The sequence below is a fragment of the Ahaetulla prasina genome, chromosome 6 (assembly GCF_028640845.1).
Source record: "Ahaetulla prasina isolate Xishuangbanna chromosome 6, ASM2864084v1, whole genome shotgun sequence".
Taxonomy (NCBI): Eukaryota; Metazoa; Chordata; class Lepidosauria; order Squamata; family Colubridae; genus Ahaetulla; species Ahaetulla prasina.
In genome coordinates, this window is record NC_080544.1 from 86,898,842 (window position 1) to 86,921,247 (window position 22,406).

General features: G+C 42.1%; 1 protein-coding gene across 1 annotated transcript; it reads right to left on the bottom strand.

Moving 5' to 3' along the window:
- Positions 1-1,929: 1,929 nt before the first annotated feature.
- On the bottom strand, positions 1,930-22,015 carry LOC131201122 (ovocalyxin-32-like). The gene is made up of 6 exons (XM_058188742.1): positions 21,613-22,015; positions 8,664-8,726; positions 5,840-5,978; positions 4,093-4,214; positions 2,834-2,893; positions 1,930-2,500 (listed from the first exon to the last, which is right to left on the bottom strand). Exons 1-6 carry the CDS (start codon positions 21,844-21,846, stop codon positions 2,348-2,350), a joined length of 771 nt encoding a protein of 256 aa, XP_058044725.1. The 5' UTR covers positions 21,847-22,015; the 3' UTR covers positions 1,930-2,347.
- Positions 22,016-22,406: the final 391 nt, after the last annotated feature.

Here is a 22,406-nt window from a genome sequence, read left to right on the forward strand (position 1 = left end):
TAGAGCAGTGATTTGCCAGCACTACCTTCTAGCATCTGATTTCTGTTTGACCATGGTATCTCCCAGGTTGGTGGATGTAGGGAAAATAGGGCGAAGGTGTGTTGGAAATGTTTGCTGCTTTGAGTTATTTGTGAAAAAAAATAAAGGCGGGATATAAAAAATAAATACACATCATTTATGAGTCTGCAGATAGCCCTGATTGATGGAAACCCCATCTCACATATGCTACAAGAACCGGGTACAGTTCTGGGTGTTTGTTTTTGCCACCCTAGCAATCCATTTTGAACTGATCGTCCTTCCTTATTGAATTATTTTTTTTCCTTTTGAATTTTCCCTATTCTCTCAGCTGTTGAAAGTAAAGCAAAACTCCCTAACCCCCCCCCCAAAAAAATCATTAGGATTGTCTAGGATATGAACTTGGACACCTTTGATTTAGATCAGGTGCCTTCTATCTCCTTTGGGTAGTCCTGTGAGCTGGGAGTGTCTGGATTAAGAAATGGTCAAAATCTCTTTATACCGCTTGCCTGTCTGGAAGAAAGCGGTAGTACACCCTTTCTTAAGCCTTCTCTGAATCCAACTGTTTTTGACCATTTTTCCAGTCTATTTCTGGGGAATAGATTCTAGGAGTGATGCGATGGCCTAGAGGTGGAGCTCCGCCTCAAAATCAGGAGACTGCGAGTTCGATCCTAGGTAGAGGCAGATACTTATCTCTGGGCACAATGAGAATATATGAACAAATCTCCGCATTGGCATCAGGAAGGGCATCCGGCCAGTAAACACTCTGCTAGCTCCATTCAGTTGCCCAGACTCCACCCCACAAAGGATTATGAGGTCGTTAAATGCTGCTGCTGCTAATGATTGTTGAAAAGATTCTAGGTATCCAACTATAAGAATTGTATCAAAAATGGATTATCTGAATCCCTAACAGGGATTCATACCCTTGTATTCCTTGTTTGGAACTGTTAATGAGATGGAAATTGAACTGATTGCTTTGGTGGTTTACTGCCTGTATCTAAATGTGAGTATTTGACACCATTGACCATGATAAATTGCAAAGATTGGAAGTCGGGTAGCGTTCCGCTTCTACCTGCGAATATGATTCCACAGATAATCAAGGGAAAACGATGGTCAAGTATTATTCCAGGTTAAATTCGATGGAAATTAAAGTATTAAAATCAGTTATTTGTTCTGATCTAAGAAATGAATTGTATACAAATCCCCATTGCAATTAAGGGCATGAGTTAGGTTGCTTTCAGTCCAAGTAGGAATAGAGCTTCTGCAACTAACAAATGTGTGGTTTTTAAAAAAAATTAACCAGCCTCAGACTGTAGGATTCAAATTGTAATGTATGCGTTTCAATGATCTCTACACCTTTTGTTCCAGTGGAGCTGAGGCTGTGCACAGCTGCAGTTTGCATTTGAAGCAAGTACCACTTGCAATCAGACACCTTACTTCTAAATGCACGTAGATGCAGAAGATTGGAGCTGAGCTGTGGGACTGTGTTAAAAGTCTTAATTGCTTACACAAAGATTCAGATGTAATCTGTCTTTCAAAATATTATGTAATTGACACTGACATTTTATTTATTAGCTTTTTTCCCCATCTTCTAGCTAAGGCATTCAGCTCTGCAAAATTTACTTGTAAGTTCTTTTTCCTGTATGTTTCACAATAATTATTAGAGATGAATTTATGGTAAATTTTAGTTCAATTAGGTGAAGAATGTATAGTAAATTTTAGTTTAACCTCCCTAAAATTACATACTTAGAAGGCTGCTGGCAGAGGTTTGCTTTGGACTCGTATATCTCAGAAAAACTTGAAGTAATCAAGCTTCACTTTTTACCCTGTTTAAACATCCTTATATAAAGCATTGAAAGGAAATTTTGAAATATTGTAGCTCAGGTGGTACAACATGACATGACACAGACAAAATACATTCTTGTCCTTTTATTAAAGATAAATTAAATCTCAGCATCAAATATTTCCCAAAATTTAAAAATATTTTATCAAATATTTATTTAAAATGGCAGTTTTTAAATTTTCAAAGACCGTCGTTCATATAAATTTTAAAAAATGCCTTATGAGTTACTTCTAATGCCAGAAACTTAGTGACACATCAGCAGTTTTTCCATATAATAGAAATATCTGTAAAAATGAATATTTCTATGAAATTAACTAGCAAAGAGATATTTACGATAGATCAGAAGTGACAAGTGCAAAGCTTCCAGACAAATTGCATTGATTTAGATAGAAGATTCTCAATACTGAATTTGGAATATTAACAAAAGATGTGTTACACCTTTGCAAAAATGTTTACAACTGCATCAGATGGAAAGATTTTCCTCCCTACTTAAAAATTAGATTCAAAGAAATAATCATAGGAACCTGACTCTTCCCCAGAGCCATCTGCGGATTCTGCAGAAATGTCTTCTGTAAAACACTCATATTTCACTTTTATTGGCAGCTCCAGGTTCCAGGTAATATTCATATGACAGTAAAGATCCTGTAAAAATAATCAATGACAGGAGTAAGTCTACTTGGAGGAAATCCATTGATTCCAGTAATATTTCAGAGTGGGTATGTATTGGCTGCAATCCTAAACTTAATTCCTTGGGTATGAACCTTGCTGCATTTAGCAGGATTTACCTTGGAATAAGCATGTATAGAATTGTCTTAATAAATTATTTTTATACATTTCTTCCCTTACAAAATAGATTGGAATGATTATTATATAGTCACTGGGCTTAACTCACCTAATGAAACAATACTGCAAAAATAAAATAAAAGGCTCATTATTTTATAAAAACAAAACTGTTGAGTACTGAAGCTTCCATACCTTTGAGACATCACTACCAATCAAAACGGTATAGTCAAATTCAAGTGTGTTACCACGTACCTGGGTAGGAAGGGAAAAAAAACCATGGTTGGAATAAAGGCTGGACAAGATAATTATATTTTAAACAGCATCTTTTTAGCATTCGGGCATTATGCTGAGATCAATGTTGTATTGCCAACCTTGGCAACTTTAAGACTTGTGGACTTCAACTCCCAGAGTTGAAGCTTTGCTGGCTGAGGAACTCTGGGAGTTGAAGTCCACAAATCTTAAAGTTGCCAAGGTTGGAGATCCCTGTTGTATTGAGTGTGCAGAATGGCTTATGCTCTTTGGACGTTTCCTGATATTTTAGTAAAACCATCTTTTCTTTACAATGTCCCATAGCACTGAAGGTGTACCACAGAAGTTCTGCCAAACCATCCCAAGCGGGCTATGGGTTTGGTAGTACCTGAAGCCTGGATCATTTTGGTTTTTCCAGGTTTGGGCCAGAACAAAACCCAGAGTGTCTTAAGGAGCAAGTAGGGCTGGTACCTTCCCTCTTTTTCCACAGAATCTGTGAGCTTGCACCATCATTCTCTTCAGGTCTTTCTAGCTCTGTCTCTCTCTTAATGTTGTGCTTCAAGCTAAAAACACTGGCAGCTAAGGAAGGCTGCCCTAGGGAGCTTGGAGGAGCAGGGGAACATGTGGTGAGTATGATACGCTGTGCTTGAAGCCAAAGACATTAACAGTAGTTATCTAACTGGCCCATCATCAACTCATAAACTTTCCCAGTGTCTTCTTTTCCTTTCCTTACCCCTCCACTGTCAATGTCCTTCGCTTTCTCAAAACATGTGTTTCATAGAACATAGAATCATAGGGCTGGAAGGGCAATTGGAGATCTTCTAGTCCAACCCCCTGCTCAAGGTAGGAGACCTTATACTGTCCTGGTCAAGCAGTTGTCCAATCTATTCTTGAAAACCTTGGTGTTAAATCTGAACCAGGCCAGAGATTAAGATTATGAAGCCTTTGTACTTAATAAGCCACCAGCGTCTTAAAAAATGAATTTCTAATCTCTGACTAGTTCTTAGTCATACAAATTATTATTATACATTTTTCATTTAGGCGTTTATTTTAACGGGAGTTTTCCCTGAAACACATTGAACCACAAACTAAACATAAAGATTCACCTTAAACACGGTAGGCTAAAATGTGATTGTTGTTCAGTGTTAACTGTTGATGAACTTGGCCGGTGGTTCTTAAATATAGCTTTTCTTGCCACTTACCCTTTTCTTTGCATCTTTGATTTCCTTCATGGCATAACCCACATATTCACTTGATTGCTTCCATGCAATGTAACTGCTGCCAATGTTGGCGAAATATTTTAATTCATCTGATGATGATGTGGCTGCGGCGGGGTGGGGGGGGGAGGAGAGGTAACAAAAGAGGGACAGAAACTAATAAATAAAGTAATATTTCTATAAATAACCCTGCCTTATTAGGAGTCAAACTAGATTTGAGGGGGTTGTTACCTGTTTTATACAAGCTCAAGGTTTTCTCATGCAGAGTCCAAAGATTATTTCTATCTATCATTAATATGTTTTATTAAGAGGCAGATGTGCTACATCTGATTTGCAAACACCCACTCAGCCCTTCGATGGAAGTTGGAGATACATTCTTAGTTAGCATTTATATCATCTCCAATAAGTGTCATTTTTGCAAAACTCAATGGAAAAGTGTAATTTTTTTAAAAAAAATCAGAACTGTTCATTATTTGGGTACAGAGTCAAAGTATTAAACACATAGATGTGGTTGTGTCACTATATGTGTGTTGTTTTTAAAAGGCTAGATTGCTAATCAAATTAATAATCCAGTACAGGAAGTCCTCGATTTAAAACCAGTCACTTAGCGACTGCTCAATCTTACAACAGACCCTCCCCAAAGCTACCTACAACCCAATCCCAAAATTATGTTCATTGCAGAATCCTGTGGTTATTCACCCTTACAACTGACTGCATAGATGCTGCACTCCCCCCACCTCGCCATATTCCATGACCCCATCCTGGCCTGTCAGGTCCCCAAATGCATTGGGCCGGTTTCGATACCCCGTTGGTGCTGCTCCCCATCCTCCATCACTGATCACTCACCTTTTTGAAGATCTCCAGAGCTGAGGGAAGGAGGACAGATCCATTGCTGGGCCACGTGGCACAATCCCACAAGTGGCCAGCTTTTTCTGAGTGAGGCTGGCAAGGCTAAGGCTAGCGTTAGTGAAGAAAACCAAGAGTTCCTCCAGCATTATTTTTCACTCAGGAAAAGATTATTGTTTGTGGGATTGTGCCACGTGGCCCAGGAACAGACTGGCCTGTCCTCCTTCCCCAGCCCAATCTTCACAGCTCTGGAGAACTTTGAAAAATAACTGAGCAATTGGTGACAGAGGATGGGGAGGAAGTCCAAATAGCTGTAGGGACCCCAAGGGATGGGAAGTGGAGCATGGGTTATATCAAAGGGTAGGGAACCGCCTTGGGAGACCACAGGTAGGTGGGCTTGTGCCAGCACTAGGCTCCTCAGGGTCTTTCCCACCTGAGACACCCCAGGCTCTACTTAACACATGTGTGTTCATTTAACAGATACATTGGGGAGAACAGGGATTGGGGTCATTAAGTGAGACAGTTCACTTAATGGCCCTCCTGACCATAATCGGCAGGTTCCATTACAACCAAGCTCAAACGCTACCTGCATTCAGCTTTTGGATATTTACATTTGGCAGATCAACACTGAAAGTAAGGAAGCATCATAGATCTAGAATCTGTTGCCTGGTTTTATACAACACAAATAAGTGGAAGACATAACATGCTAGATTTGGTTAGTTTTAATGTTGCCTCATTTTTTCCCCCAGCTTTGTGCATTCTGCAAAACCAGATCGTTGGGTCAATTCACTGCTCAATGTATTGTGCAAATCTAAAAATTGGTTAATTAGGGGAGAGGCATGCAGTCCTGGGTGGTTGTGAAAAAGATTCCCTGCCCAGGATGTACCTTTAAGTTTTCTATATAGGTTGAAGTCGTCCTTCCTGATTTGGTCTGCACCTTTGTTGTCTGTGCAACTGATTTCAATCATTGGCTTAGAAGTTTTCTTCTGATAGAGCACTTTTGCACTGCATTTTCCTAGGTTTTGCTTTAAAACAAAAGAAAATAACATAAGGGGTTGTTTTCTTCCAAACTTCCTTGCTATGTTGTCCTTACCTGGATCTAGCAGCAGACTGTGAAAAAGAAAAAACTGTTTACGGAATGGACAATGCCACTTCTAAAGTGGAACTTGAGGGGCAATGGAAGCGAATGTTGCAGAGAGAAAAAAGAATCAGTATTTATATTATCACTGCTCTGACTTGGATGTCCTTTTCACTGCTATTTTCTGACACACACACACAATATTTCTGACACAAATATTTCTCTGCTGTAGGTATAGAAGCTATTGCCAGGGGTAACCAGAAGGTCTATCTGCACTTTATCTCTTCTGAAGAGATCTGAAAGATATGGGACATTCAAGCATAATGTAGTGAGAAAAATGTAGCTTGGTCAGAGGTAGATACATGGAAAGGAAGGTAAGCTTTCATAGAATTAAACCCTACAACTTTTCCATTTGCAATCCCATATATCAGGGAAGCAAATATTGCTATAAGAGTACCTCCACACAGCCATTTAATGGAGGCATCTAAATAGGTATAAATCACTGATGCTTGGCACTGCATTCCTCTGACCAGTAGTGACATGGAATGTGGGTAGCCATGTCTTCTGCCCCTTCAATTGGGAGTGGGGGGGCAATGTGAAGTGATTCCATAGTCTTTATCTAGCCCACAACTCTCGCTTTGCTGGGTGTCTCAGGACCCAACGGAGTGCTAATGATACCCAGCATCACATCTCTGCCCTTGGCTTGACCAAATGATGCATTGGAGGTCCTACCTTAGTGTTTAGAGGCTATGGGGATCTGTATGCGAGTGGGGGGGACGACACAGGTTCAGTTCAATCCTAGCAAGACTGTGGCTGGATATTAAGATCCCATGGAGCCAAGGATTTGACATCTCTTGTTCTGGATTAGGTTCCAGTGCCCGAAACAGAACTGATTGCACATTCTGAGTATTCTCCTGGATTTGCAGCTCCTGTTTAAGGAATAGCTGCCAGCCATGGCCAGGAAGCTTCTTGTACAACTTCAACTTATGTATCCTTTCTTAGCCCGAGTTTCTGCTCAAAATCACCTCTCATATGGACGACTTCAGTGCACTCCACGTGGCACTGCTGCAGTTGATGCAGATGTTGTGATATAGATAACTATACCAAGGGCCGTGGTGGCTCAGGCTGTAAGATAGCCTGTTATTAAAACACAGCTGCCTGCAATTACTGCAGGTTCTAGTCCCACCAGGCCTAAGGTTGACTCAGCCTTCCATCCTTTATAAGGTAGGTAAAATGAGGACCCAGATTGTTGGGGGGGCAATAAGTTGACTTTGTATATATACAAATAGAATGAGACTATTGCCTTACACACTGTAAGCCGCCCTGAGTCTTCGGAGAAGGGCGGGATATAAATGTAAATAAATTAAAAAAAACTATGAAAATGCCTCTGCGTGAGCATCTTAAAGCTCTGCTCTATGAGCTAAATCGTTTGCCAATGTGCTTCTAGTTACATATCAGTGGTAGGTTGCTACCGGTTCTCCCCGGTTCGGGAGGGCCGGTAACGGAGATGTTGCAGTGACAGCAAACTGGTTCGCTCTGACCATCATCTGGGCCCTCTCGCCCGCCCCTGCGCTATACCTACCTCCTCCGTTTTTAGCTCTGCTGAAAGGTGTGGCAGAGCCGATTGCAATGCCTCAGCTGTTCAGCCAGTCAATGCGCTTGCGCAAAGCGTAAGTTTATCGCATGCAAAGCGCGTGCAAAGTTTATTGTGCACAAAGCCGATCATGCACAAAGTGTGTGCACGAAGTGAACAGGTGGTAACACCGGTTAGAACCCACCACTGTTACATATGTGCTGGTTGTCATGAACAGAGCCTTCCGGGGCCCAGAATTAAGTTATTTGTGGGACAACCTCTCCCCCACTTGTGTCTTCTCACCCTACTAGATCCAACAGAGAAGGCATTCTGCAGGTCCTGTTATTAAAAATGGTTATCTATGGGGATTCTGTCACTTGGAACACCATTCCTCCCAAGATTAGATTTTTCTCAACCTTCTCAGGTTTTCACGTGGCCATTAAGACATGGTTGTATTCCCAAGCATGAAAACCTGGGTTGTACTACACAGTTTACATTGATTTAGTTTCTCAGCTGCTACCCGTGTTGCTGTGCTTTATTTATTTATCAAGCTTGCATGTTGCCCATCTCGCCAGAGGCAACTCTAGGAAGCTTACAGACATTGAGTAAAATGCAGAATAAAACAAGAAATAAAGATCTTAAATTTTAAAAATTGAATGAAAATAAAACTAAGCAGGATGGAGAGCTAGGGCACAGAGGGCACAGAAAGGAGGTGGGGTGTTCTCTACTCCATTAGCCACCTCCATAATGTCACATAGGGCCACAGGCCAGTTGGCAGAGCCAGGTTTTTTTTAATATCATGTTTTGCATTGTTTTTACATACTGTAAGCTTCCCAGAGTTGCTATACGAGGTGTGTGACTATATAAATCGAATGAATGGATGGATGGACTTTGCTTAGCCATACAATAAGGAGCCCACTGTATCCAAGCACTCTACGTAATTTGTTAGATATGCTGCTGAAGAGAGCAGGTATCATAGCTGGTTTCTGGTGCATTGATGCCAGAAAAAAAAAATCTATTACAGAAATCGTTCTACAGAAAGTAAAACAATCCACTTACCCCAGTTTGAATGTGTTTTGTATAAAACCGCACGGAGTACTCATGTCCAACTCCTGGGATATTCTGCAAGACATAGAAGCTAAAGTTACACTTCACAATATGTATGGCACACCCCGCACAAACACCTTTTAAAGTGGCAGATCATTAAAATACAATATAGCATTTATGCAGTAGTCCTGTTGTGTATGCCTTTTCCATCATTTCAGGAATGTTAGCAAAATTGTACACGGTTGGGATGTAATGAGTCTTTTCTGCTTTGTACCTATCATTCTTAGAAAAATATATTTCAGTATTCTGAAACAAGTCACTCATTACTTTTATAATGAAGCTCAAATGACGAATATTTAACATTAAGCACTTACTTCTATGTAATGAATAGCCATCTTGTATTTGTTCCCTACTAGTTTTTCCTTCTGAAAAATTCCTGGGACTTTGTATTTACGGAAGTGATCTCATTTTTACAGACTCATGTAATATTTAGGGTTGCTTTAGCATTAGAGTATAGATAGTCCTTGACTTACAACAGCAATTGGACCTGATTTCTGGCCAGAAGTCATTATGGACATAAATCATGCACCCAGATCTGATGTTATGTCATTTTTATAGCAGTTGTTAAGTGAATGATTGCAGTCATAAAACATAGCAAGTTGCAGTCACATGACTGTGAGAGGCTGCAACCAGTTGTTAAAATGAGCCAGTTGTCAAGTACTCAAATACAATCATGCATATGTGGGTACTTGGGGGGCTGTTTGTGTGGCATGACATTTTAGGATGGCCAGAAGTGTTGTAGAACCATAAACACCCATTCCAGGCCTATTGTAATTTTGAGCAGTCATTTACCAGTATATTAACCAACCAGTTATAAGTAGATGACTACCTGTATTGTCAAATGCAGCTAAGAGCTGTTAATTTTTTTTGCAAGGGTTAGTAACAGGGATTAGCAGCTAACTCTGCCCCCAGCCTGGAGTTCGATCCTGATGGGTTCTAAGTTGACTCAGCCTTCCATCCTTCCCAGGTCAGTAAAATGAGGACCCAGATTATTGGGGGCAATATGTTGACATTGTAAACTGCCTAGAGAGTGCTGTTGGGTGGTATATAAGTGCTATTGCTATCTTGGAAACATACATCTGGAAGAAAATGTTGGATAACCATCTGACTGAGATGGTGTAGGGTTTCCTGCCTGGGCAGGGGGTTGGACTAGAAGGCCTCCAAGGTCCCTTCCAACTCTGATGTTATGTTATGTTATGTTAAAGTAGTCAAGTGAACTGAATCTAGCTGCTTTGCTCAGTGCAGGAAGCCAGACTGATGGCTGTCTAGCATTCTTGGAGCATATCTGTAGAAGGGAAGTCTATGCCTATCTCAATCCCAATGTCAAATTGCTCTGTCAAAAAGTTTTTGCTAAGATTGCATCCAACTCTGCTTTTCTCTAATTCAAAATCATTCCACAATTCTAGATGTAATCTAAAATTGCAGAACAGGTCCTAGCCATCTAAGGATCAGCTTTTCAAATATTTGAGTATAATCCTCCCTCCTTTATGCTGAATTCAACAAGGGTCTATCTCAGAGCAGGCTTCTTCAGTGGAAGCCTGTTATTGTTCAATATGCTGATTTTATCTGGGATGGTGCGTTTGATTTTTTGGAACATTTTAATATATGCTAATTGTTTTAACCTATTGTTTTAAACCATAAAAGTAATTTTTATTTAAGCAGTTTATTTAAACTCTTTATTTAAACAGAAAGTGTATATAAATATTTTAAATAAACAGTCCTCACTCAGTTATCTTTTCTCCAGGCTAAACCATTTCTTCAATTTCTGTTCAGGAGGCTTATATTTTTGTTCCCTAATCATTTTCAGTTCTCTTTTCCTAATCTGATCCAGATTTCCCCGAATTCTTCCTACAGTGCAGTACTAGATCTGGGCATGGTATTTCACATACCATGATGATCAAAGCAGAATTATTATTTTTCATTATTAAACTTTAGTTGATATTTGAATTCGAAAATACTGAGGAGTGGACTCAGGATTGATCATTGCAGCAATTGATCGATTAAAATGAAAATGGTATTTGTCAAATATTCAGGCCTGCCTTTTCATATAACTAATAAAATTTTAGGCTTCTCACCCCTGCTTTATGTGACAGTCCTGTTGTGTGTTCTAAAACAATACACACAACTGCAAGAGTTGCTTTTGAAAATTAAAATTAAAATTTTAGTTAAAAATGTAAAGACAGTCTCAAGTCAAGCTTGTGTCTTGGTGACCACATCGCAAAAGTTATCTTTTATATTTTTCATCTAAACCCTGGAACTTCTATATGGTTTCCTATCTGTGTATACAAATAATGCCCCCAACATTGTCAAACTATTTACTAAGTCTGCACTACTATTAATTTTCTCATCGTTCCTACCACCCATCTCCTTCCACTTATGACTGTATGACTCGGGTGGGTTCCAATTTTTTTTACTACTGGTTCTGTGGCCATGGCTTATTTGGTGGTCATGGCTTGGTGGTCATGTGAGCGGATGGGCGTGGCTAACTTGAAGTCACTCAGGGCAAGGTGGGACAGCACCTTGCTGTGAGTGACATCAAGTTGGCCACGCCCACTCAGTCACATGACCAATTTATTTATTTTATTTTTATTTTATTTATTCAAATTTATATACCGCCCTATCTCCCGAAGGACTCAGGGCGGTTCACAGGCAGATAAAAAAACATATATATACAAATTAAGAAAACCATTAAGAAAACATATTCAGAAAGCCTAATTATTAAAAATAATATAAATATTAAAACCAATTAAAACCCTATAAAATTTAAAATTTAAAATTTAAAATTTAAAAACTAGTCCAGTCCCGCAGATAAATAGGTGTGTTTTAAGCTCATGACGGAAGGTTCGGAGGTCTGGAAGTTGACGGAGTCCTGGGGAGTTCGTTCCAGAGGTGGGAGCCCCACAGAAGGCCCTTCCTGGGCGCCAGACGGCACTGCCTAGCTGACGGCACCCTGAGGAGTCCCTCTCTGTGAGGCGCACGGGCCGGTGAGAGGTATCCGGTAGCAGTAGGCGGTCCCGTAAGTAGCCCGGCCCTATGCCATGGGCGCTTTAAAGGTGGTTACCAGAACCTTGAAGCGCACCGGAAGGCCACAGGTAGCCAGTGCAGTCTGCGCAGGATAGGTGTCATCACGGAGCCACGAGGGCTCCCTCTATAACCCGCAGCCGCATTCTGAACTAACTGCAGTCTCGGATGCCCTTCAAGGAGCCCCATGTAGAAACATTGCAATAATCCAGGCGAGGCGTCACGAGGCGTGGTGACCGTGCACAGGGCATCCCGGTCTAGAAAGGCGCAACTGGCGCACCAGGCGAACCTGGTAAAAGCTCTCCTGGAGCGGCCGTCAAATGATCTTCAAAGACAGCCGTTCATCCAGGAGGGCGCCCAAGTTGCGCACCCTCTCCGCCGGGGCCAGTGACTCGCCCCGACAGTCAGCCGTGGACTCAGCTGACTGTGCGGGATGCGGCATCCACAGCCACTCTGTCTTGGAGGATTGAGCTTGAGCCTGTTTCTCCCCATCCAGACCCGTCGGCCTCAAACACCGGGACAGCACTTGATAGCTTCGTTGGGGTGGCCCGGTGTGGAAAATACAGCTGGGTGTCATCAGCGTACAGCTGGTACCTCACACGAAGCCACTGATGATCTCACCCAGCGGCTTCATATAGATGTTGAACAGAAGGCGAGAGGATCGACCCCTGCGGCACCCACAAGTGAGGCGCCTCGGGCCGACCTCTGCCCCTGTCAACACCGTCTGCGACCGATCGGAGAGATAGGAGGAGAACCACCGATAAGCGGTGCCTCCACTCCCAATCCCCCAACCGGCGCAGCAGGATACCATGGTCGATGGTATCGAAAGCCGCTGAGAGGTCTAATAGGACCAGGGCAGAGGAACAACCCCTATCCTGGCCCTCCAGAGATCATCCACCAACGCGACCAAAGCCGTCTCAGTGCTGTAACCGGGCGGAAACCGGACTGGAGCAGGTCTAGATAGACAGTTTCCTCCAGGTGCAAGGAAACTGATATGCCACCATACTCTCTACAACCTTCGCCGGCTTAAGGTTGAGACCGGACGATAATTACCTAAAACAGCGGGTCAGGAAGGCTTCTTGAGGAGGGTCTCACCACCGCCCCTTTCAAGGCGGCCGGGAAGACTCCCTCCACCAAGGAAGCGCTCGTAATTGCCTGGAGCCAGCCTCGTGTCACCTCCTGAGTGGCCAGTACCAACCAGGAGGTGCACGGGTCCAGTAAACACGTGGTAGCATTCAGCCTACCCAACAACCTGTCCATGTCCTCGGGAGCCACAGGGTCAAACTCATCCCACAAAATGTCATCAAGACCACCCTCAGACGCCTCATCTGAGTCACCGCAATTCTGGTCCAGACCGTCCCGAAGCTGAACCATTTTATCGTATAGATAACCGTTAAACTCCTCAGCACGTCCCTGCAACGGGTCATCCCGCTCCCCCTGATGAAGGAGGGAACGAGTCACCCGAAACAGGGCGGCTGGGCGGTTATCTGCCGATGCAATGAGGGAGGAGGCGTAGCTACGCCTCGCTTCCCTCAATGCCACTAGGTAAGCCCTAGTGCTGCAGAGACAAGGCGATTTCTCCCAGGGGACAGCCAGAGCTTCGCCGCCTCCTCTTTTCCTCAGAGAAGCTGCCTCCAAGTCCTTGCGAAGGGACACACACACAAAACACAACACAACAGACTCACACACAATGTAAAAGCAGCTGCACTTCACCCAAAATGGCCCCTGCAACAAGCAGGAACCTCACACAGCCACAAAAAGCTCAAAAAACAACTTTCACACTTTATACACACACAGCACAACACAACACAACTGACTCAAACACAATGTAAAAGCAGCTGCACTTCACCCAAAATGGCCCCTACAACAAGCAGAAACCTCACACAGCCACAAAAAGCTCAAAAACCAACTTTCACACTTTACACACAAACATTACAACTGACTCTTTCTCTCACACACACACAAAATGCCACATACAGCTTTGTGAGATTTTGTGTGTTTGTGTAGTTAGAGTGAAACACTACAGAAACACACCAAATCTCAGAAAACTGCACAAATATTTTATTTTATTATTTTATTTTATTTATATTTTTTAAATCAGGGGTCTCCAACCTTATTAACTTTAAGGTTTGTGGACTTCAATTCCCAGAGTTCCTCAGCCAGCAAAGCAGTTGCTCACTGAGGAGATGGTTTCCAGGCAGGCAGATTCAGTTGCTAGCTGATGCAACTGATGTAAAGCATGGCTTTGCCAGCCCAAAAGGAACAGTAATAAGGTAAGTGAGGAGGAGGGATTCAGTGGGCCAGAGGAAAAAAAGATTTTAAAAGGCTCCTCTGAGGATCCCAGCTGAAGTTGCCTAATGGCAGCCCAGAAGCTCTTAACTCAGCTGGGATCGCCAGAGAAGCCTTTTAAAACCTTTTGTTTTAACAACCACTTCAGCCGAAGAGGTTGTTAAAAAAAAAACTTTTAAAGGGTTCTGATGATCCCTGCTCAGCTGTGTGATCATCAGAGGTTTTTTTTAAACTTTTAAAAGCCTTTTTTGGGGGGCTGAAGAAAAGATGCTTTTAAAAGGGCCTCTGGTGGCTCAACAGGCTAATGCAGCCTGTTATTAACAGCAACTGCCTGCAATATTGCAGGTTCAAGTCCCACCAGGCCCAAGGCTGACTCAGCCTTCCATCCTTTATAAGGTAGGTAAAATGAGGACCCAGATTGTTGGGGGGCAATAAGTTGACTTTGTATATAGTATACAAATGGATGAAGACTATTGCCTGACATAGTGTAAGCCTCCCTGAGTCTTCGGAGAAGGGCGGGATATAAATGCAAATAAAAAAAAAAAGAAAAGTAAAAGAACCCAAACCTCTGATGATCGGGGAACTGGTTTGGGGGCGTGGCCAGCCAGCCATTACTACCAGTTCTCCGAACGCCAGAAGATTTTTTTTGTTTGTTTGTTTACATTTATACCCCGCCCTTCTCCGAAGACTCAGGGCGGCTTACAGTGTATAAGGCCATCATTACCTGGGGGACACCCAGTTGGAGGCTCCTTTCATGTACCTGGCAGAAGCTGGAGCGAAGGATAGGAGCTCACCCTGCCCATGGCAGCACTCGGGTCTCAAAGAAAGACTCACTGCTTGTCAACCCAGTGTCCTAACCACGTAAGCCACTGGGCTCCTTGTTTGAAGTCAGTGTATAAGGCAATAGTCTCATTCTATTTGTATATTTTTACAAAGTCAACTTATTGCCCCCCCAACAATCTGGGTCCTCATTTTACCTACCTTATAAAGGATGGAAGGCTGAGTCAACCTTGGGCCGGGCTCGAACCTGCAATAATTGCAGGCTTCGGTGTTCTTAATAACAGGCTATTACCAGCCTGAGCTATCCGGCTATTTACTACTGGCTCTACAGAACCGGAATGAACCGGGAGCAACCCACCACTGGTATGACTGTAACTTTGTTGCTTGTATCCTTACAATTTATATTATTTCCTGATTGCTTATTTGTACCCTATGACTATTATTAAGTGTTGTACCTTAAGATTCTTGTGAACGTATCTTTTCTTTTATATACACTGAGAGCATATACACCAAGACAAATGCCTTGTGTGCCTTCCAATCACACTTGGCCAATAAAAAATTCTATTCTATTCTATTCTATACCCAAATATACCTCTGCTTAACTCCAGAGAAAAGTGAAGGAAACTGTTAGTGGTAATACAGTGATTTTGGCTTATGCAATCAGATTTCCTCCAGTGGAAACAATTGAGGGAAACCCTGCCCAGATTAAATAGAAGCAGCAGATTTAGTCTGTTGCGGCAAAATCAGTCCAAGGCCTTGAGTCAACTTAATAACAATAGCACATAGACTTATATACTGCTTTACAGTGCTTTACAGCCCTCTCTAAGCGGCTTACAGAGACAGCATATTGCAACCCAACAATTTGGGTCCTCATTTTACCCACCTCGGAAGGATGAGTCAACCTTGAGCCCGGTGAGATTTGAACTGCCAAATTGCAACCAGCAGGCAGCAGTCTAACCACTGCACCACCGCGGCTCTTAAACATTAACACAGGGCTGTAACCTTTTGGCTTGCCTGGGTTGCACTGAATGAAGAGGACGTGTCTCGGGCAGCATATTAAAATATATAATTAATGTATATAAATATTGCTAGAAATCACATAATGATGCTAAAAGTTTACGGTCTTGCAGAAGCTGCATTACTAGCTGTCCAGGGCCACAGGTTGGAAACACCTACGTTAACACTTTTATTATTACGGTATGGGGTTTTTGATGTTGGTTACATCACACTCGTGTTAGAAGCACCAAGTTACTTCCAGGGTAAAAGGATAAGCCATTGACATCATCATTACCTGGGGGACACCCAGTTGGAGGCTCCTTTCATGTACCTGGCAGAAGCTGGAGCGAAGGATAGGAGCTCACCCTGCCCATGGCAGCACTCGGGTCTCAAAGAAAGACTCACTGCTTGTCAACCCAGTGTCCTAACCACGTAAGCCACTGGGCTCCTTGTTTGAAGTCAGTAAATGCACCAAAATAAATCCCAGTAGTAACCAAAAACAACTTTTTTCAATCCATGAAATGAGCTGAATAGTATTGTGAATAATATTTTGGACAAATCCTTTCCTGGACAGCCAAGAAACATAAAATAAAGCAAGGCTCAGCCAACAGACGTCCCAAGTTTTTCTACGCCAAGCAAATGTAAAAGATACAGAACTTTTATAGTTCTCAACAATTTATGCAGAACATGCATCAAAGAAGTAGCTGAAACTCAAAAAGTGTTTTGAATCCATAAAACTGTGGTGCATTTACTTTTTGTTTTAAATCAAGGAATGGCATTTTCCTTAGAAGAATAACTTCAGTGCACATTGCATTCAAAAGCACACATCTGTTGAAAAGGAAATGTTAACAAATATTCTCTTTCAGTTTTGGCCAGCCAGTTGGTTTGTTTTGTAAAACATTTCAGAGATTGCTTACTTTTATCTTTTGTTCTTCTGTAAATGTAAAAAGTAAAAAGAAAATACCTCACAGTCTTTGCTGCCTGCTTCAAAAATGTTTCTACAGAGAATTTATATAATATTGTGCAGGTTATTGCAAATAAGAAAAGATACACAGGCAGAGGGTACAACCTGAAAGTGGTTTTAAATGTAGCATTTCTCGATAAGGTAGGCACTCAAACTTTGATATTTTCACGAAGCTTGATATGACGGATGAGGAGATATGATATGAGGAGATATGACTAAAATTCACAATTATGTGAAACATGGTCATACTGCATTAACCCATAATGAAGTCTGCTTAGTCTGGGGTTGGTATTTTTGAATGCAAGCAGTAGCTGTTTAAAATCATGATTAAACAAACCATAGCTTAGCACTATATGTGAACCTAAACCTGTCAAATTACAACATGGAAAATTTAAGAAACACCAGGGACAATCTGCTTTCTGTTGACATCACAATATTGCTTTACTATAATTTGTTGAATAAACACAACGTGTAAGCCTAGATGACAGCTTCATAGGTGGTACAAATTTGCTGTCTCTTAACTGTTAGGTTTACGGAATCCCAAAAAGATAGAGTGCTGGTTTATTCTGCTTCTAGAAAAACCGTATTTTTTTCTAGACAGAAGAAAACGTATTTTTTCCTGGACAGAATAAGTCACTGCATTAATTACATTCCCACAAACCAAGTTTAATGCTTAAAGTTTAATTTTTCCCTGTGTTCCAAGTATTGTTTAATCATCAATTAATCAGCAAAGAAGAAGAAAAAATGTGACTAACTGGCTGAAAGGCTAGCCACACTATTCAGTCTTCTAACTAGTCACTTTTAGATCAGTATTTCTCAACCTCAGCAATTTTAAGATTTGTGGACTTTAACTCTCAAAATTCCCTAGCCAGCATTTCTGTTAGAATGTGTTAGGCCAACTGTGTTAATTAGATTACAATTCCCTTTGGCTAGGGTAGCTGGGAATTCTGAAGTTAAAATGAGTGGGAAGAGTTCAAACAGTGTAGCCAACCAGGAATGAATTCAGATTTAACAACTTGGTGATCTAGCTTTTAATAAGCTGTGGGAACTGGTCCTAAAGTGACTTGTCTAGAGCTTGTGGTCACTTTTACATAGGTAAAAGTCTATGGTAAAGCCCACCCATTTAGAATTAAAATAATATGGCCATAAGGATCCTTTATAGGTCAGTAGTATTACTAATGCTTAGAAAGAATTGAGTTCTTAGAGATGAAGCTCAGAATGAAAGAAATGCCATCAGATTGTGCTTATTGCTTCTGGACCAAGGAGAGCAGACCTTCTCTGAACTCATGAAGGCTTATCCACTGGAGAAGAGCATAATGCTGGGAACGATTGAGGGCAAAACAAGAATGGGACGGCAGAGAATATGGTGGCTGGATGAAGTCACTGAAGTAGTCGGCGTGAACTTAAATGGACTCTGGGGGATTGTAGAGGACAGGAAGGCCTGGAGGAACTTTGTCCATGGGGCTGCAACTAAGAACAAAAACCACAAAGGATGCTGGCTGATTTTGATAGTCTTAAGATTTTATCTGAGTTTCCAGATTGTTTGGTGGAAAATCAGCTAGAAACAATCACCCTGTTTGCCTTCTTATCTCTAATCTGCTGAAAGCAAGATAGCTCTTAAGATTTGATGATTAAATACCTTCAAGAAAAAAAAACTTCTCTTTTTTCCAGTTAAATGAGGGGTGGTTATTTGTAAGAGTATCAACATTTTATTTAAATTTATTGGTCACCAACTCCAGTGGCTTGTGGGCAGGGTACAAAACTAGGGAAAACATTAAAAAAATGGTGTCGTTTTTAATATTACTGCACAAGTTGATGGTAAATTATTGCAATCACTGCTGTTAGCACATTTATTCTATTTTTGATGTTATTTTGTTAGCAATGTTAGCCACTTAAAAGCCAAACACGGGACTCAGATTTTAAGCATGTTTTTCATCAGGTGACAAAGTCACTAAGTCTCACAAAGTACGGTATTCGTTTCTACCTTAGCCACATTCATTTCCAAACACGTTGTTTGCAAAAGTGAGTTTAATGAAAGGGCATCACAATGTTCTTTGTGTAAGAACTCAGTTATTTGAATAAGTAGATGTGCCACTCTCTCCCCATCATCCATGCCTAACTCTCCATTTACAGAACTGTGTTGCTTAAGACTTGCAAATGAAAAGTCAAACAAGAGGATTAGGGGATACAATTCTTTTCAAGGGCACTCTGCATTCTCTTCAGCAGTAGGCAGTCTACCCCATGGTTATCTTACATATTAAGAGAAAGTGGATTGGAAGAAGATAAACATGGTTTTAAAACTGAAGGAAGAAACAACCTGTGGTATGTTGAAGAGACTGTCTGGATAGTTGTAAATGCAAAGGATCTGCAAGCTCTAGTAATAAAAGTCAAGGAGCACAGTAAAAAAAATTAGAATAAAATTAAAGTTGAAGAATACCAAGCTAATGGCAACAGATAGAACCACAACCCTTAGAATTGAAATGGAGCTATCGAAGTGTTGATAACTTCAACTTTTTAGGATCAACCATCAACAGAAAACAGAGTCTGAAGAACATCAACAGAACTGAATAAGCTTCTTGGATGAGAAGCGAAATTTCTTCAAAGAAAAACCAAGAAGTCCAGTTGCCTCTTGAAAAAGCATCTTTGGAACAACCATGATCTGGATGACTGAGAATCTCCATAGACATCAAAAGAAAAGAACAAGAAACATTGTCAAGAAATAAGCCATAGATATGCCATTTGGTAGACTAGCCATGAAGCCTTGGAGAAGATATTTAGATACCATGATGTACTAAAATTTTATCTACAAAAATCAGAATCATGCAAGCGATGGTATTTTCTGTGACACTGACAGGTGCAAATGGAAGTTCATGTGGAAGCAAAAATTGGACTTTGAAGAAGCAGGATAGGATGAGTTTTGGCCCTTTGGTGTTGGAGAAGATTCTTGAGAATACTTGGACAGCTAAAAAAACAAATGGATCCTCACCCCAGAGGCATCAATGACCAGGGTCAAATTATCCTACTTCAGACACACAATGTGAAGATCTAGTTCTCTAGGAACAGGATTTAATGCTTTGAAGAGTGAAAGGAGAGACTATTACAACCAGCAACAATACTGTTGAAAAACCTGAAAGACCAAGTTAAGGTCAGATTTTCATGGAGAAAATCCATCTACATGGTAACTAGGAATCAACACCAACTTGACCGCACATAACCAATCACAATCTCTAACAGGAAAAATGAATAGAATAGAATAGAATAGAATAGAATAGAATAGAATAGAATAGAATAGAACAGAACAGAACAGAACAGAACAGAACAGAACAGAACAGAACAGAATTCTTTATTGGCCAAGTGTGATTGGACACACAAGGAATTTGTCTTTGGTGCATATGCTCTCAGTGTACATAAGGAGAATAAAATACATTCATCAAGAATAAAAAGATACAACACTTAGTGATAGTCAAGGTTACTAATAAGCTATCAAATCATACTAGGAAATAAAAACAATATACATTGAAAGATACAAGAAACATGGTTATAATAATAAGTAGAAAGAGATAGATATTAGTAAGGAAGAGAAGAATAATAGTAATACAGTCTTAGTAAATTATTTGACAGGGTTGTGGGAATTAATCGTTAAGCAGAGTGATGGCATTTGGGAAAAAAACTGTCCTTGTGTCTAGTTGTTCTGGTGTACCGTGCTCTATAGTGTTGTTTTGAGGGTAGAAGAAACAATTTATGTCCAGTATGTGCAGGGTCTGTAGATATTTTCACAGCCCTCTTTTTGACTCATGCATTACACAGGTCCTCAATGGAAGGCAGGTTGTTCTTTAACAACAAAGTCCCTCAAGGAGCCAAGACTGAAGTCATTCTTCCTTTGTATTGAGTTGGCGTTGGTAGGATTTGCTGTCACTAGTTCAACCCAGCCACACTCCCCAAAGCCATCTGCGCCCCATCCCAATCCTGCGTGTGGGACTCTCATAGTTCCTCAGGGTATCAGATTGTCAGATTAGCCTTACCCCAAAAGAAGTTGAGGCCAGGCTAGTCAGATGCGGTTTGTCTTTTTCACGCAGGCAAACTTTTACACAGAATTTTGCCAATGAATGGAATAATAAGTTGGAAGGACTTCGGGAGAGTGAGGAGAGGGAGAGGTTTAAAGAGACAAATTTTCCTAAGGATTACAGTCTAACTCAAGGATCTCCAACCTTGGCAACTTTAAGTCTGGAGGACTTCAACTCCCAGAATTCTGGGAGTTGGAGTCCTCCAGGCTTAAAGTTGCCAAGGTTGGAGACCCCTCGTCTAAGCAGTTTATACCCTGCCTCATATGCAGTAAGTTGTTGAGCAACATTGGCAGCTTTGTTTCCCCTTGCAATTCCTCGAAGCAGAATCCAGATGAACAGGAGTTGGAAGGGATCTTAAGCGGTCTTCTAGTCCAACCCCCTGCCGAAGCAGGCTTAAAGTTGCCAAGGTTGGAGACCCCTGGTCTAACTAGTTTGTAAGCTGCCTCGTACGCAGCAAGACGCTGAAGCAACGTTGGCAGCTTTGTTTCCCCTTGTAAATTCCTCGAAGCGGAATCCAGAAGAACAAGAATTGGAAGGGACCTTAAGAGGTCTTCTAGTTCAACCCCCCGCGGAAGCAGGAGAACTGATACAATTCCGGACAATAACCCAGTCTTTTAAGAGAGACGTGCAGTCATTTTCGCAGCCCCCACTTGGAATTTTTTTTTTTGGATGGGGAGTGTTGTGCGTAAAGAAATTGGATAGGGCCAGTGGGAAACACGTGCCGGGAGGATTTCCTTCCCCGCAGCCATAGGATCCAAGGATATATATCTTTTTTCCCTTTACCTACCCTGACCGAGGTCTTCCCGAGGTGCACGACCCTCCGGAGAAAGCTGGGCGAGCCCTGTTGGTAGTTGAGGTACTGGACGGCCGTCTGGGCAACCCGCAAGAATTGCAACTCGGAGGCATCGAGCTTGCCCCGGGAAAGAGGCAGCAGCTGCTCCGGCTCCCGACCGGCGCTTGGTCGAGCCGAGCCGAGCGCGGCCAACAGCAGCAGGAGAACGAGCGCAGCCATCCGAGGCATCCTAGCAACGAGACCGGGTGAGGGGCTGACGCGGAGCTGGACCCGGCGCGGAAGCCACCCAGATTCAAGTAGCGCCCCAGAGGGTCGGCCCCTCCTTGGCCAGCCTCCCGCCCCGGCGAGGAGGCGCCCTTCTGGGTAGCGCCCACTCCTTCCTCTGGCCCTTCGCTGCCCTTTCGCTGCTGCTCCAACCCCCGAGCCAAACCGAGTTCTCGGCTCTCCACCAATGGGCGATCATCCCCATTTCTCTCCCCCACCCCTCTATTCCCAGGAATGGAGAAGATCGGCTGAGGCAGTTAGCTTTCGTTTCCTCAGCTGACTTCCCCGGCCAGATGTTGTCCAGATGTGTGAGATTCGTATGGCCGAGGTTCGTATTGAACCCTAACCCTGGTTCGGTGGCCAAGGCACTGAGCTTGTCGATCAGAAAGTTCAGCGCCTGGAATAGTACAGGTCTCCTGCATGAGCAGGGGGTTGGACTAGATGACCTCCGAAGTCCCTTCCAACTCTGTTACTGTTATTTATTTATAGCCTGGTAAAGCAGGTGCCATTTATCCTTCGCCCCT